The 16,210-nt window shown below is 41.0% G+C and overlaps 1 protein-coding gene across 3 annotated transcripts; it reads right to left on the reverse strand.

Annotated features, from left to right (window-relative positions):
- Window positions 1–7,580: 7,580 nt before the first annotated feature.
- On the reverse strand, window positions 7,581–16,162 carry THAP5 (THAP domain containing 5). Of its 3 annotated transcripts, XM_056341286.1 has the most exons (4): window positions 15,995–16,107; window positions 12,317–12,474; window positions 11,943–12,132; window positions 7,581–9,087 (listed from the first exon to the last, which is right to left on the reverse strand). In XM_056341286.1, exons 3-4 carry the CDS (start codon window positions 12,084–12,086, stop codon window positions 8,119–8,121), a joined length of 1,113 nt encoding a protein of 370 aa, XP_056197261.1. In that variant the 5' UTR covers window positions 12,087–12,132; window positions 12,317–12,474; window positions 15,995–16,107; the 3' UTR covers window positions 7,581–8,118. The 3 variants fall into 3 exon arrangements, with proteins under 3 accessions (XP_056197261.1, XP_056197259.1, XP_056197260.1); XM_056341284.1 differs by lacking the exon at window positions 12,317–12,474 and having other exon boundaries at window positions 15,995–16,162; XM_056341285.1 differs by lacking the exons at window positions 12,317–12,474; window positions 15,995–16,107 and adding an exon at window positions 15,104–15,872.
- Between the last annotated feature and the right edge of the window lie 48 nt (window positions 16,163–16,210).

A 16,210-nucleotide genomic window follows, 5' to 3' on the forward strand; every position in this document is an offset into this window, starting at 1 on the left:
AGAGGGGCTGCTGCATTGCTAGTGAGGTACGGATGCCTTTCTACAGATATTGGTTGGGGCTTTGACTTGAAAAGAGGGCCTGCCTTTGCAGTCACCCTTATCTAGTGGCAGCAGAACATCCACTGGTTCCTGAAAACTTCTGGTTAGTGTGCTGGAGCCAGCCCTGGGAAAGCTTATTCAGTGTTGTGAGAGTATTTGTTCTCAGTAGGCACTAGAGGCAAAATGGGGTCGTTGCTCTGTCACTGCCCTCCAGCCAAAGCAGCTTTACATGGTACAGGATTTCTCATAAAATAAAACACTGAATAAAGAGCTTTGATGTAAGTTTAATAACATCTACTAGTAAGTATAAGATCTAAAGTGCTTGATGTATTTTGCATGCTGTGAAACCATCTCTCTCATGTCTTTCTTGTCTGCCATCTCCAAATGGTAGCTATTCTGGGAGCTCCTGAAGCCTATTCTTATGTGACCGCACAGTCTATTGACTCAAACTGAAGGTCAGACTGTTAGTATTTGTGATCTATACTGTGCTTACTCAAGCAGACATGGCTGAAAAGAACCTCTTTGTGACGTCTGCTACTACTCCAGAGAGAAGCTAGAGCAGCCACAAGGTTTTTTTCAGTCCCAAGGGGCTGTAAGAGGTCAAATGTGTCTGACTGCAGCCAGTTAATGCTAATTACAAGGCAGTGCAGAGCTCTTATATCTGATATGCACCTCGTGAGGATGTTCTGCAGTGCTAAGAACGGTGCCTAGTAAGTACTTTGCCTAAGCCAGGCACCTGGTGAATCGGTTTTCCTACTTGGTCAAACTTCTTACGCAGACAGAGGTGTCTTTCCAAATCTACAGAGAAAAAAAAAAAAAAAGTTGTCGGTAACTATATAAATGAATATCTGAGCAGAATTCCCTCTAGAGCTTTAAAAGGTAGCCATACAGCAAATTAAGGCGTAATTTGGAAGGACTGCTGTGCTCCTTTATATTAGCCTTTAGTCTTCCCAACTTGTCCCTGCCTAACTGAAAGTGATTTACCTTTTGAAGCACAAGGTGAGATTCACTTTCAGTAACTTCAGTCATTTATAACATACATGGCTACACCTGAAATACCTGTCTTGAAAATCCACCTGGCCATAGTCAGTCGATAAATAGGCATCTCCTCAGTTCATTTCTTCTTCTTTGTATCAAATATCGCTTAATTAAGGTGCACCTCATGATAGAGGCATTCAGAGACAGGTGAGACAGTTTCTTTCAGGAGGCTGTGGGGGAGTGGCTGATCACTTTCTGTGTACCCAGAGAAGCTGCAACCCCTGGCCCCACCAACTCTGAGGCTCATTCATGCCTCTGAAGACAGTATTTACCTTGACACAGCTGTCATCTTCACCTGGTTTTGCAGTGCCACTGTTTCGCAGTCCTGTTCCATTCATTCAGAAAATCCCATGGATACTTCCAACCAGTACTGTAATGCCCTATTTTACCTGTTGTTGCTTATTCCAGTGTAACTTCCAAAATACAAGAAACTTGCTTGAATGTGCAGGACCAGCATTCCCCTATTCCAATGTTGTTCGTATCATCTGAAGTTGCATATTCTCGGAGCAAAGTTACTCCCACCACATTTTAAGAGGAGATTATGCCATGCATAAAGCTGTTGTGCATGGATCTTCCCAGTTACAAAAACATGGCTGCAGTACTTGAGTGGCAAACCAGACACCCTTGATGAAGGGTGTGATTGAACCCTCATACTACTACTCTCATCAGTATGCAAATAAGCAATGCTAAACTGTTTACGGGATTCAAACTTTAATCACTGACCCACTTCAACAAATGAGGAATGCCATCATGCTCCATGTGAGGACAGTGAATACAGCCTCTTTTGCGACTCAGTTGAGCAGAAGGCTCTCAAATTTCATGTTATATGCTCAGAATAGAAATGAGTTTCTTCTTGTCTGAAGCTTTATTTCTGGAAGATTGAAGACAATTAGTCATAATTTTTTGTTCAGACACTACCCTTCTTTATTAAAGATACGTCTGAAATATAAGGAAGAAAAAACCTGCATAGATAAACTGTTTGCATGTTTCAACAACAGAATAAAAATAAAACGCAGGTCTTTAGTCCGAGTTCTACAAAGCGATCCAGTAGCACCACCTGCTGCTCACAGGGAGCATTGCTGTTTTATAGATACACTACATAATACTTCTTATATATAAATATAGCTATTCCAAAAGCATCTACACAGTTTAACCTTTCCGAATGGATATGAAATGGGCTTCTAAACGGCTTTTATGCTTTCATAAATGCCATTGTAAGTGTTCTTTGTAGGAAGGACTTAGCGATAGACTTTTTGCAATGTAGCCCATAATATTTAATGCCATGAGATACATTTATTGGAAAAAGTCTGCTTAGAGGTCTTATTATTTTATTTGTGGAAAACGCTTTGGCAGAAACGTACATCTTCTCTGCAGCAGTAGATGGTCTGGTAAACTACAAAGCCATTACACTGATTTCAGTGAAGGAGAAAATCAAGCAGTGATATTTTCGTATGAACTAGTGTGAATAAAATCCTAAAGCATTTCCAGAGATCCACTTGAGGTTGCATAAATGCAAATTAGTCATAAAATTCTCTGCTAAATAAGCAAAGAAAACGATTTTTTTTGTTCAAATCGAAGTTCATTTTTAAGTCATTAATGAGCATATAATTTGTCCTTTTCTCTTTCTCTGGTCCTCTTCCCTCTTGCCTTGGTGCTGGTAATGCATACCTTTCCAGTGGGTTACTGGATTTTCCCTGTAGCTTTGAGCTTGCCTGGCATGCGGGATCCCCAGGAAAGGGCAATACCTGCCAGTGATGTCACAGAGCAGAGATGCCCCACAGGAAGGCACCTTTGCCAGGCAGCAACTCTAACGCCAAAGCCCGCACCTTCCTCCCTGTCCCCTGAGCATCTCCTACACCTCCCCAGCGCACAGGTGCCATCTCCCCTCCAGCCTTACAACGCGGCACAAAGTTTCCTGCTTGTGGAGTTTATGGAAGAGGAAAAGGCCTGAGTCAGTCACTGCTAACCTTAACAACTTATGCCTTTCATTGAGGCTCGATGTGGACTTTTGCCTAGTTTTGCCTGGGTAGATAAAAAATTGCCAGCCTGCTGTTCAGTGTCTCCTGGGTTTGCCCAGAAGGCAGGTGGGTCTTTCCTGGCCTCTCTCACTGGGCAGGTACAACCTCTCACAAAAGCAGGCTCTGGGATTCATTGCCCTACTGTCATTATGAAGTTTTAAACCTCCAAGAGTAAAGGAATTTCAGCACTTACCACAGTGGGCTTTAGAAACAATACATCCTGCCAAGCACAGTCTACCACTGTCATTGACACAATTAACTAATTACAGCTGTAGGAACCCACAGCGTGCAGGAAACCCCTGCCAGCATGAGCCCTCACCTGGAAACGTGATGGGGTCCCTGGGTGTTACACCACCCCGCTGCTACCTGGAAGGGCTGGGCTGGCTCTGGCTCTGCTGAGGCACCATCGAGCACAGGCTGGACTGGTTTGCATGGACTCAGAGAATCCTTTTGGCTGGAAAAGACCTTTATGAACATCAAGTCCAACTGTTAACGCAGCACTGCCAAGTCCACCACTAAGCCATGAGCCAAAGAACCACATCTACACATTTTTTCGAACACTTCCAGGGATGTTGATTCTACCACTTCCCTGGGCAGCCTGTTCCAATGCTTGACAACCCTTTCAGTGAAGAATTTTTTCCTAATATCCAATCTAAACCTCTCCTGGAGTAACTTGAGACCATTTCCTCTTGTCCTGTCGCATGTTACTTGGGAAAAGAGACTGACCCCACCTGCCTACAACCTCCTGTCAGGCAGTTGTAGAGAGCAAGAAGGTCCCCCCGAGCTTCCTTTTCTCCAGTCTAAACAAACCCAGTTCCCTCAGCTGCTTCTTATAAGACTTGTGCTCCAGACCCTTCAGCTGCTTCGTTGCCCTTCTCTGGACGCGCTCCAGCACTTCGATGTCTGTAATTAGTGAGGGGCCCAAAACTGAACCCAGTATTCAAGGCGTGGCCTCACCAGTGCCAAGTACATCACCTCCCTAGTCCTGCTGACCACACTGTTCCTGATACAGGATGCTGTTGGCCTTCTTGGACACCTGGGCACACTGCATGTATGACATTAACCTGCAGTTAAGCAGCATTATCCAGTGAGAGAAGGCATCGAGATGTATACAAGGCAGTTAGAACCAAAGTGTGGTTAGGTCTGAAGGAACTCAATCTATTGCGGAAGAAGTTAGGAGATGGAGAGAAATGTAATTTTTAAATTGTGACATGTAGCTTCAAGTTTACTGATGAGAAGACAGCATCTAGCATGAATTGATGAACCGTGTCATTAGAGCCTAGCAGCACTTCAGTCAGAGAGGATGCCTTTACAGGAGGCAGAGCAGGTGCAGAGCAGGTGGCACAGCTGGACCCCACCACACTGGTCCAGAGCACCCATCATCATAGACTAGCTTGGGCAAAACAGAGGAGGGCAGAGAAAATGAATTATTAACAAAGATGGTATTTTGAATGAGCCCACATCTGCTGCTGGTTTTTCTAATGTAGGAGCCAAGACTCAAAGTAGGAGAGGGTTTTAGTGAAAAGGATGAATAACTACAACTCCACTGCAGTAAAAGAGAGTAGAAAGACTTCAAAGACATCTCTAATGAGAGATCTAGACAGCCATCTCATGAATGCTTGTAAGGCATGCAAGAGTGCAGTCAGTATTTGCATCACTGATGCAAGAAAGCACCAAAGAGAAGTCCTGGATACTCATTAGCCTGTGAGAAAGAAAAATCCCCTGTAGCTGTCCCTGCATTCAGAATGAGTTACATCAGTGGAAACTGGCAGTCAAAAGTTAAAAAAAAGTTGATGCAAATGCAAAATTATTGAAAAGGTAAATAAGAACATGTAACTTGGTCAAGATAAAAGCCTGATTACAGAAGGAATGATGATTCAGCGTACTACTTCAATGCTGGGCTGCAACTGCACAAAAGCAGTTTCCATTGGGACTCAAGGAATAATATAGCACCTTCAAGAGCCCATAAAGTTTAGTGAAATAAAATTATGTGCAAAGGCTGTACAGTTTTATGATTAGGAAACCCTGAAAACAAAATGTACATGTACCATCTAATTCAGTGAGGTGTAGCAATTTCCAGCACAGCATTCTTCCTTCCTTTAATAATTAGCCTGAGTAATTCCATGTCAGCATATCACTGAAGCAAAGGACCTAGCTGTGTTTTCCTGTAAGCAACAACAGCCAGCTATAACGCTGAACATTTTAAAATGAATACAGAAGCTCTCTGCCCAAAATAATTTATTGGAATCAGTTTGCAACAGTCACCAACAAAACACAGCATGGATTCTGCTCTACCTTCGAATTGCTTTCTGGAGTTTCAGCCTCCTCACTGCTACAAGACTTGGCCTGAGAAATGCTACATACAAAATCATCTTGTCTTCAGACAATCTCTGACTTTTTATTTTGAAGTTGGTGATGCTGTCCACTGCAGAAACCATGAACCTGGATGGGATGGACACGCTATGGTCTGATCTACTGAGAGCAACCACGTGCCAAATTTAGAATTAAGGAAAACTGGCAAGTTTAAAACTGAAGTTGTAAAGCTCTACTTGGAAACACCAGGTTAATAAACTGTTGTAATTTTTAACACTTTTTTTGAATACTTGTTAGACACTTTGCTTAAGAGCTGTAATATCTGGCTTGTTAAGACTACAGGGGTTACTTCAGGCAGCAGTTAGGTCATTATTAAGACCTATAATTAACTCTTCTCATCTGAGCCTATTACCTATCTGGCACAAAAAGCTGTGTGTAAAGAAAAAAAGGCAGAGGGCCTGCTATGTCCACCCTAGGCCCATTGGCTCAAATCACCCTCCAAGAAGCAAATTCGTAGACTTGGTGACAGACTTGCAGAGTTACTGAGTTTTTCTGCTATAGTCCCAATAAACTCCATAAAAAACCCCGGAAAACGGTAAACTTGCTTTTTCCCAGATTTTAAAAAAATCTATGCCACAAATAATGCTTGCAATTTTAATACTGGAAACTGCTAGCAAAGGCAGAAATGCAAATACTATGTTAAAAAAACCCTTCACATTTTGGAATAGAGCTCATGTCTGAGCTTTCATTGCCATTCAAGACCTATAGTGGACTTTTGAACTGGGTGGTCAGTCTTACAATATAGTGTTAGCAAAGAATTTGTAGTGACATTAATGAAATTTCTAAAATCGCCAAATCACGTAACAACTTAGTATATAATTTTGTAAATCACTTTAGATCTCTTTTTTAAAAAATAAAAAATACGCAGTTCAGAGAGGCCACCTGGACAATGTTAGCTGTCCAACAAAATTGGACTTTGCATACTAGCAACGTTTCTAGAGAATACAGGACAATTCTTGTAATTTCAGAGCACACAAGGCAGAACAGGTGTGTTCTTTTGTTACAGGGACAGTACTCTGTAACAAGAGGGGAAGAACTGAGCTGGTCACAGAGTCCTGGTAAATAATTGATCATATTACAGCTGACCTTTATCTTCTTCAGGAGTTTTCCCAAACATATCCTGTGCTTCGAGCCTAAAAGAAGTTAACAAGTTGAAGGACAAAACAAGCTTACTGCAGTGGTTACTGATACAGACTAACCTCTTACAGCACTTTGCTTTAGCAGACCAATATCTAGGCAGCTACTACTCTGAGCCTCAAAAATGTTCTGACATTTGACTAGTTTGCAGTTTATCTAGTTAGAGGCCAGCTTTGAAATCACTGTTGCTTGATCCTCAGTTCCTTATGAAAAGATTATCAGAACACTTCAGAATGTTTCTGATGGAGAACACAGGTTAACAGACTGCAAAGGAACCCATTTGCTCCAGTCCTAGACTGAGCTGGTGGTGGTGGTAGTGGGGACACACTTTTTAATATTGGAAAATACATCCAAGCCCCTCAAGTAATTGAATCATGGCAGAATAGAACAGACTAGGTCAGTTGAAAGGGACTACCAACGATCACCTAGTCCAACTGTGATGTACAGTTGGACTAGATGATCCAGTACTAGTACAAGGAACTCCTGATCTGAACAGAACACAGAAACAGAAAGCATTTAAGCAAGCTAACTTCCCTCAAAATGAACCGTCAGTACCTTTCTACTGCAGTGGCATCCTGTGCACTAGAGAGTTTAAAAAAAAAAAAAAAAAAAAAAATCAATACAGGGGAACAGATTTCTACTCTTGCAATTCCATTTCTTGAAGAGTAAGACATACAAAAATAGTGACCCAGATTCTGCTACTTTCCCTAGCAATTTTCTCTGCAAAGAATTATCTTCTGCAGTGTATTAACGGTATATACACAACCCAGACTGCAAGATGATCAATGCTGAGTAGATAGCACTCACTGAATAGTTAGAGCTTTCCCTCTTACTAACCAACAAAAACACCACTATTTAGTATGGTTCTTTCCATTTCAGCTGAATCAATGAAACAAAAAAAAGCTATGGACCTGTTCACTGTAACAATATTCTTAAAATAATTTTTGTTTGTAGAACTAAATGAAAAGCAACACCTTTTACTGCAGAAACAATTTTAATAAGGTCAAAGTGTACAAAAAACTACCAGAACAAATATTAGATAAACAGAAGATGAAAGAGTAATTGCGTTCTTACTGGACAATGTGTATTACACACCTCATTACTCATTTAAAAGAGCATTAAGACACTTTTTTTAAAAAAACAAGTTCATAATTGTCCATCGCAGATGCTTATTCTGTCCATTCTACTGCTGCCCCAAATGCTGGAGTTGCATGTTTCAGGGGAGCCTGCAGCTAGAAAGGTTTAACTTATCTTTATTGATTAAATTAATATACTTTTTAACAAAACTTTAACGTGTTTAGATTTTTTTAAAGCTTACTTGCAAGTCACGTTTTATAGGCAATGTTCTTCCACCTAGCTTTGGTAGTGATTGATTTAACATTTTAAAGAATATTTGCTATTCACACAATCTGCATTAGATGTCTAAAATACCACGACTGATACAGAAGTTATTTTGTCCAAAAGGACTGTCAAAGAGGCTAAAAAGATATATTAGAACAATCATTGAAAGCCTTTACTGTAACATAGTCACCTCGAGTGTTGTAAAGCAGTTTTCTACAATCTTCAACTTTTCTTCAGAAAGCAGGTTTTCTTGCTTCAGTTGTCCAATAAGAGCTTCCAAGGATCTGAGTCTCCCCAAAGTTTTTATCTCCTGCATTTCAAGTAGAGTTATCTTAGAGTGCAGCTTTGAAATTTTTTGCCAAAGGTGATCTCTGTCTATGTCTTGTTTGCAGTATGAATGCTCAGTTTGTAATACTTCACTTCCACCATATGCATTCATATAGACAGGTTTATCTGTTTCTGTCTCCTCTGTGTCAAGAAACTCTTGCTTAATAGGCAGGAAAGTAGTATTTACTATTTCAGGGTCTTCTGGACTCTCAGCTGGCACAATAATAGCGATGACAGATTCTTCACTTCCGCTGAACTGTTCAATAGTTTGTGTGACTGTACTCAGTAAAACTGCATTTTCACTTGTTGGTTGTACTTCAAGCGAGCAACCTACCACATGAGAGTCAGGATTTTCAACTGCATAGTCAGTAATTGAACCTAAAGCATTTTTCAGTTTCAGAGATGAATTAATGTAGTCAGGGTCTGTAAATTGCAAAACTGTAGCTGTACAACCTACTGGATCCTCTACAGAAGAGCAAACACTGGTAGCTTCCATGCTTTGAACTGCTGCTGCCATTAAAACAGGATTAGGTTGATGTATATGCTGCTTAGATGAACTATCAAGAGCAACACTGTCTGCCTGAAAGCCTTCTCTGTTTTGAAGTTGCAGGTTTTGAATTTGTAAAGGTTTACTCAAAACAGCTGAGCAAACTACTTCTGCTTCTTCACCTACATTTTCTGCACTTACAGGATTTTTCTTTGGCGTACAGGGTTCAAGTGATACAGATGCTTTCTCTGACACGACCTTTGTATTTGTTTCTTCTGTGTCTTTTGTCTTTAGCTCCTGTGGGCTGTTCTGAGAAAAATCTTTCTCCTGGAGGAAAAAAAAACCCCAAACATTGTAACTAGGAAATCACTTGAGCGTAAAAATATATGAAGCAAATCTCATTCTACACTATGGTACTGCATAAAGGATAATTTACATGAGCACTCTTTAAAAATTACTTGAATTTTCAGGTCTCTGGTGTATCTTCCATAACTTTGCTTTAGGTCCTAACTGTTGAAATAGCATTTTAAATCTCTAAAGGCAGTTAAGACATCCCCCCCACCCCCCCATTTTCAAACCCTACGGAACTTTACCAATTTACACAAGACAATGTAATTTTAAAAGCACTTCAAGAGAAATCTGTCTGACAAAGGCTAACATCCCTTATTACCACCTGAAATACTGTATTAAATATATGTCTGTTAAATATCAACAGTACCAGACTTTTGCATTAACGATGCAGTAACAGTGTTGTTTTAGAAAGATATAGGAAATTCTTAGTCATGCTGTCTACCCCACAGGAAATTTAATAAAAAAAGATTATGAACACAGGCTTGCTGAATAGTGAAATGTACTCATGCACAATCACATAGGCTGATTTTTAAATAAGCAATTAAGTTCTGACAACTAATCTTTGTAATGCATAAGAATGGAGAACTTTTTTTTTTGGATGGACAGAAATCTTAGCAGCAGGATACAATTTACACAGGACTTTAAACAGAAATTATTACTGAAAGAGGGACAATTTGAAGCTTATCCTTTTTTAGCCACCTTCTTTTCCCTTCCTCCACATAAACTACATCACCACATAGATGTTAAGATCAGTATCCAAACAAGCTTTTTAGTACGTTTGTCAGTGAAATAAAAATACACTAATAGTGAGTGCCTTATTTTTTTCTAGTAGGCTTGATTATGAAGAAACCAACCTGTGGAACTTGTACTCATGTTAGGCCTGTGGACTAAAAAACAAAACCAAAACTGCCCTGAACAACCAAACAGAACAAGAGTAACTTTAGCTTTGTGAACTAAATACAGGCCAAGCAAAAAAAGCCAAACAAACCCCAAACCAAAACAGGGGGCAAAGAAGAGTCCAGGCTGAAAAAACAGATGATGATGCAAAAGATCATTTCAAAGTGTATATTCATAAGTACGTATGTAGTCTGAAGCATCCAAAATATATTAAACCTTGTAATTCAATTGTATATGAAACTTCAGTCTTAAACGGACTGAAAAAATGTATTAAAAAAATAGGATTCATTTTGTTATCTTTATCTTTTCAGAGGTAACACTTAATACCACATCAATCTTGGGGATTTTGAGAGAATTAAGTATTTCCTTTTCTCCATTCTACCAGCAGCTGAAAAAAGCCTTCTCAGACTAAATCTTTTACCTAGAGAAATCTCTTATGAAATATATCAGGGAAATGTTCCCCAAATCCTTGCCTATCAGGACTGCCATTAAGGCTGAACGAAAGGCACCAAAACACCCCTCAGGATTGAGCTGCTGGAAGACAGACCTTTACTTTCATTGAAAAGCTTCCTTCTCCATAAGCCCCTGCCCTCACACTCTTATGACAGTCTTCAAAATAAAAATCCTTGCAAACTAGTGTAGAATGGTTACCAATATTGAAATGCAGGCAACTAATACTGCTCTTGTATCACAAACATTCTTCATTTGGAAGAAGAAATAATATGAAATGTTTCCTGAAGAATCATTAAGCGTTTCTGAGAAGATACTCTTCACTTGCTCTAAGATACATAAAGCAAGATGGTGGTGAAATATATGCAAATATAGTTTTGATATATCTTTGATCAAGATTAGGTGCCTGTGTAGCACAGTATTTTGATGTAAACAATAGTACAAATCTGTGAAAGATGTCCTGGTTTTGGCTGGGATAGAATTTTCTTCATAATAGCTGGTGCAGTGCTGTCTTTTGGATTTAGCATGAGAACAATGCTGGTGGCACACTCAAGTTTTTAGTTGTCGCTGGGTAATGTTTACACTAAGTCAAGGGCTCTTCAGTTTCTCAGGCCCTGCCAATGAGAAGGCTGGAGGGGCACTGGAAATTGGGAGGGGACGCAGCCAGGACAGCTGACCCAAACTAGCCAAAGGGATATTCCATCCCATAGAATATCATGATCAGTATAGAAACCAGGGTGAGTTGGCCAGGAACTGTTGATTGTTGCTTGGGGACTGGCTGGGTGTTGGTCAGCAGGTGGTGAGCAATTGTACTGTGCATCACTTGGGTTTTTGTTCCATTCCCTTTGGCTTTTATTCCTCTCCCTTCCCTCTCATCCTTATTATTACTACAGTTTTTATTTCATTCTGATTATTAAATTATTCTTACCTCAGCCTTCAAGTTTTCCCTTTTTTCCACTGATTTTCCTCCCCATCCTGCTGAGGGAGTGGGGGAGTGAGCGAGTGGCTAGCTGGTACTTAGTTGCCATCTGGAGTTAAACCACAACAAAGACAAGATGTAGTCTTTGTGGGCTATGTTTAGCAGCCTACTCTCCTGAGCTCTTAGGTGTCAGAGAGGTTAGGGACAAGAAAGAGAAATGAGTAGTTTGAAACTAAAACATTCCAAAGCCAATATTAATGTACAGTTAATAAAAAGCCTTAAAAGAACATTAAAATATAAGTAAGAGTAATTGCACAGGAAAAGCTTCTGTAGCTTCCAGATAAAAAAAGATACTGAACTCCAGGCAAAGTATGGGATGTTGTCTTCCTTTACACTATGGAATCACATACTCATATTGTGTCAGTCCTGCTGACAAAATGTTTTGATGGACAGGAATTCAATTTTTAAAATAAAATATGGATGTATTACAGATAATTAGAACATCCGTATTACATCAATAGTTGATTAGCTTTGTACTACAATAAGAAAGATAAGAACACATTACCTCATCATCTGGGGAAGCGAAAATTGTTGGTACAGCAGTATGTTTCAAGTATCGTATACCCCATCGCACATCAAGGGAATCAGGGGTAAAATGATCACTGCATAGAAGCTGGTGCTTACTTGGAGTCCATGCATCTCGTTTCATATTCCGTAACCATTTCTCCAGTCTCTCTTTATCATGAAGTGGAAATCTTTTTTAAAGCAGTTGAAAAAACAAAAAAAACACACAAACAAAAAACCTGTTATTTTTTTCTCCGTTCTTTCTTCTTTTTAAACAAAGAATATCTCATTGCTCCTTACAAGGTAGTCTTTCCTTAAGAGACAATTAAAATAATCCTTTAAAAAAATTTAAATACTAATCAGGATGTCACTTACATGTTAATCCAATAATTATCCAAATTATTTCTAGTTAGATATTTGCTCTAGAGTTCACAGCAGAATTTCTGTTGATTTCTGCTAGTCGAGAGTTTCAGAACACATGGCCAAGATGTTTTGAAAGGTTTGATCCCGCAACACTTGCTCAGAAAGCAGTTCTGCTGAAATAAGATTAAATACTCTGACTTAATTTTCAAAAGTTAGGTCTGGCCCTCATTTTAGAAATAGTATTTGTGGGGCTTTTTTGTCTTACTAGACACAACTAGTAACAAAATCTTTTGTTACTGTTTTTTGTTTAACAGAGTACCTTTTAATACATCTCATACTTCAGTTTTTCTGGTAATTTTGAAGAGTGACTATTTCCAATACAGGAATTAAATTTTGTTCAAAAAGTAAATACATGCAAATGCAAAGCATTTCTATATTTTGTGTTTCAGCAATAAAGCTTTCTTTCAGTGCTAAGAGCCCACACAATTTATGTAATCTACAACAAACTTTTCAACCATCTAACCTATTTGAAAAGGCAAACGAAGAGTATAGACATTCATAGAAAAAAATTAAATTGGTTTTGAAAATATATGCAGTCAGACAAATTTCACAGGAAAAAGAACTAAAGTAAAAGAACATGGGTGAATATATGCAGTTTACTTATTGAATTGCAAATGCAAAGGGAAATGAAAGGCTCATCATGATGCATATACAGTCAAGCAGTTATGGTAATGGCAACATGTACATTCAGACCACTCTTGGCTCTCATTTCTTGTCAGACAGATATCTAGGTATTTGAAACGTGCTTAAGATTTCTCTGGTGCATATCAAGTTTATTTTAACTCTAGCATATAACCACATATGATACATGAAACATAACTTGAATACTGAGCAGTGTTAAATGACTACCGTTAAGAAAACAACATTCTTCAGAATCACGAAAATTAAAAAAATACATCTGTTTTGTATACATGATACTGTAAGAGACAGATTCATGTAGTCATTAAACCTGTTCTGATTGTAACTGTAGGATGTAAAAAGTATTCACTGTTGGCTGTATGATGGACAACGGAACATCCAGATGTGAATAAGTGCCTACAGCCTCTTTACAAAAGCCATTTTGTGTTACTTGCTAAATAGAAATGGAGCATTCCTAATGCCATTTGTCTTCCATTAGCTCTTTTTTCCTTTTAATTAACAATCAGTTCCTTTGGTTGTGCTTATTACTATATATTTATGGAACTTTCATGCACACAAAAAAATCGTTCTGCAGTGAGGTATTCCAACACAACAGAAGCTGGGGAGAGAGCCTGGAGTGTCACCTGAATACTATGAAAGGCACCCGTCAGGCAACTTCTCGGCAAGCCCTAGATCCCACCTTCAAATCCCTGAAGCTGTAGGCTTCTTCCAAAAGCCATACAGGGCAATGACTCTTAAGCAAGCCCACAGCGTTCCAAAATTGCAAACTCAGCTCATTTTCAGAGAAAGACACCTGAGATTCACAGGATAAAGGTGCCTATCTTCACCCCTACCCCAATCTTGAATTCACTGCCAGTCAAGTTTTCAAATTACCAAGGAAACTGAGTAAGGTTTTGATGCATCTGGCTCTGAGTATCTGCAGGAATGAAAGGAAACATGCTGGCAAGAAAAGAATAACCTGTGAAGGGCAGGTTAGAGGTTCAGGCTTTTCAAATCCTGACTACTTCGTGTACGCCCAACAGCAGCGTTACATATATTACAAGCATGCCCTAGGAGCAACAGAGCTTAGCCTGGGATGTTACACCCTGTCCAGGAAGGTCTTGAGAACATTTGCTTCCACTGCTGTTACCCTTGGAACATAGCACTCACTGCTTTCTCCAGTCAGCCAGTTTCAGATGGAAAACAAAATAGTCTGTAGTGACAACGTCTGACAGCAAAATGTATTATTTTAGCTTAAGGGCAACTTTGCCAAAACCTGCTCCTGCTTCAATAGTCCCCCTTATTCATCAACAGAATCTGTTCTCTGGTGTGAACATAACACACACACACACACAAATGGAAAGAAGTGGACAGAATTTACTCAGCAGTTGCCCCCACTGCACAAGTCAGAGCGGTGTAGAAACAAAACGAAGAAGCGTACTTAGGCCAGTTGAGATTAGATTACAATTAAAAATTTCAGAAGGGTCTCAGACCCAAACTCACAGAGCACCAAAGGACTTCTTTGGGATGGTAAGAGGCAACAGAATAAAACTTGCAATTCATGTCAGTAGTAGTTGCTAATGTAGGCCAGGAGAGCTCTATAAATCAAGTCCCAGCACCCTTTCTACAGGACCATTATACTCGCCATGCAGCACAATTCAATGGCTAGATAAGACAGCTGTGTTTTTGCAATCATCTTTATACCAATGCCATTTATGTGAATATGAATATTTATCAGCACTGAAACTTGTTTTGATCATCCATGTGGCACATTCTCTAAAGCAATATAAAAAAATTATTTCCCCACATTTTCGTGATTGTTTTATGATGAATCACATATTAAAGGCATGCTGGGAAAAAAGCTTTCCTTCAATCTAAACTAAAATCCCTTTCAAGGCAGTCTTCCTGTGGGTCTTCCTACATACCCTTCCTGATCTTGGAATAACAAAGACTAATCAGCAACTAAAACAAAACTTAGTTTGAGGCATACATTTTACTAAAACAGATTTTGAGGCTAGTCATAAAATTTCTTCACATTTTTCTTAAATGCTACAAAATTCCTCTTGTTGACAAATGCGTATCATGCTTTTATTCAACAGAAATGCATTAATATTTAGTTACCTGCACTGTGCTCCTCTCGGGGTTGTGAAACCCACCCTTCTGGGAATCAACAACCACACAACTGCCAACAGCGCAGAGGTCACTGCGGGCCTGGGCCGGTGACCAACCAGTTGGGTGGCCGGGGAATACTACGCGGCCACCATAAACCGTGTTTTGGCAACCGAGCCAGGCAGCTTCCAGCCAGCTCAGCTGCTTCCAAACAAACCCGCAATGCCTCTGTTCGCAGCGAAGGCACGACAATTCTAGTGGGAATATTTCATTTTAAAGAAACAGTATATGTTTCCTTTCCTGCTCTGTTGCCCTCCCCTCAGCTTGCAAGCTGTCAGCCACAGGACACGCAGCTCCCTCACCACTGAGCCACTGCCCCACTCGCGCCCGCCCTGCTAACCCCCTGCACAGCGCCGGCCGCGCTCCAAATACACGGGGTGACCAGTGCTACTCAGCTCTAACAGCCACACAGCCTCTGATTAGAAGCGCAAATTTTATTTCTTAGTCGAATCTCTTAGCTCTTCACTTCATTAATCGGCTGCGTCTATTCAATAGCCCTTCGGCGCCGCAGCACTCCCGCCCCACCCCCCGCAAGTACCTGCCCCTTCGCGGGGGGTGGGAGTGGGGGGGACTAAACACCCGGCCTGCCGACCCTTTCTCCCCACACCTTTCCCTTCCCCTCTCCCGCAGACAGGAGGGCGCCACCTCCCCTCAGCGCCTCGGCGACTACCAGCCCCAGAAGTTAGTCCCTCGGCCATGTACCCCCGCAGCTCCTGAGGGGCCGCTGCGGGCCTCGCCGGACTCGGAGCCGGCCCCTTCGGCGTTCACCATCCCTAGGGCCACCCCCCCACCCCCCCCCCTCCCAGGCCTCTATCCCCGCCCCCCCCCCCCCCAGCCACTCACGGGTAGAAGCTCAGCTTGCGCTGGTCCCTGGCGCTTTGGCCCCCTCGGTTCTTGCAGCAGGACGCGGCGCAGTACCGCGGCATGGCGGTGCTCCGCAGCCCGGCGCGGGGCGGAACCACCACGCGGTAGCAGTGGGGACGCGGCGGACAAGAGACACGGCGGCAACAGCCCCGCCTCCGCCCGCCGCCCCTTGTGCCGGGGGGGGGGGGGGGGAAG

The sequence above is a fragment of the Falco biarmicus genome, chromosome 5 (genome assembly GCF_023638135.1).
Source record: "Falco biarmicus isolate bFalBia1 chromosome 5, bFalBia1.pri, whole genome shotgun sequence".
NCBI lineage: Eukaryota > Metazoa > Chordata > Aves > Falconiformes > Falconidae > Falco > Falco biarmicus.